Raw genomic sequence first — 990 nt, forward strand, 5'->3', positions numbered from 1 at the left:
CCCCCTGTGACCCTTTTTTTCCTGGGTGAATATATGAAAGATTAGTCAGCTCATTATTTTCCCTGGCGCATAATTGAACATTAGTCAGTTAGGTATGGTTGAGAATTTTCAATTTGTTTCGAACACTTATCCACAAGTCATATGTTCATGGTCCTTTTTGGTAGACATATGGTAATTTGTATGTGCTTGGTATGTCAATGAGATTTTTTTCTCCACTTGAGTTGATTAGTGGGCACTGTTTGCATACCAATGAGTTTTGCCATACTTAATGTAATTACTGTTCATTCCCCAGATGAGGTCCGTACCGGCACATACCGCCAGCTGTTCCACCCCGAGCAGCTCATCACTGGTAAGGAGGATGCCGCCAACAACTATGCTCGTGGCCACTACACCATCGGCAAGGAGATCGTCGACCTGGTCCTGGACCGCATCCGTAAGCTGGCCGATCAGTGCACCGGTCTGCAGGGCTTCCTCATCTTCCATTCCTTCGGCGGTGGCACCGGCTCCGGCTTCACCTCCCTGTTGATGGAGCGTCTGTCCGTCGACTACGGCAAGAAGTCCAAGCTGGAGTTTGCCATCTACCCAGCCCCTCAGGTGTCCACCGCTGTGGTTGAGCCCTACAACTCCATCCTGACCACCCACACCACCCTGGAGCACTCCGACTGCGCCTTCATGGTCGACAACGAGGCTATCTACGACATCTGCCGCCGTAACCTGGACATCGAGCGCCCAACCTACACCAACCTCAACCGTCTGATTGGCCAGATCGTCTCCTCCATCACCGCCTCCCTCCGCTTCGACGGTGCCCTGAACGTGGATCTCACTGAGTTCCAGACCAACTTGGTGCCCTACCCTCGTATCCACTTCCCCCTGGCCACCTACGCCGCAGTCATTCATGCTGAGAAGACATACCATCAACAACTGACCATAAGCTGCAATAGCACAAACCCTGATGGATACAAAGATCGCATATGGGTCCTCAGCATCAAG

The 990-nt window shown here is 51.9% G+C and overlaps 2 protein-coding genes across 6 annotated transcripts in view; one reads left to right on the forward strand and one right to left on the reverse strand.

Annotated features, from left to right (window-relative positions):
- LOC118424151 (metallo-beta-lactamase domain-containing protein 2-like) overlaps positions 1-990 on the reverse strand; it is a 15,897-nt gene that overhangs the window by 3,683 nt on the left and 11,224 nt on the right. The window lies entirely within an intron of this gene.
- Positions 1-990, forward strand: part of LOC118424150 (tubulin alpha-1A chain-like) — a 3,221-nt gene that overhangs the window by 1,521 nt on the left and 710 nt on the right. The window contains exon 3 of the mRNA XM_035832673.1: positions 293-964. Within this exon, the coding sequence (XP_035688566.1) occupies positions 293-964 (672 nt within the window). The remainder of the gene's footprint in view (positions 1-292; positions 965-990) is intronic.

This window comes from Branchiostoma floridae, chromosome 10, assembly GCF_000003815.2.
Source record: "Branchiostoma floridae strain S238N-H82 chromosome 10, Bfl_VNyyK, whole genome shotgun sequence".
In the NCBI taxonomy this organism is placed as follows: domain Eukaryota; kingdom Metazoa; phylum Chordata; class Leptocardii; order Amphioxiformes; family Branchiostomatidae; genus Branchiostoma; species Branchiostoma floridae.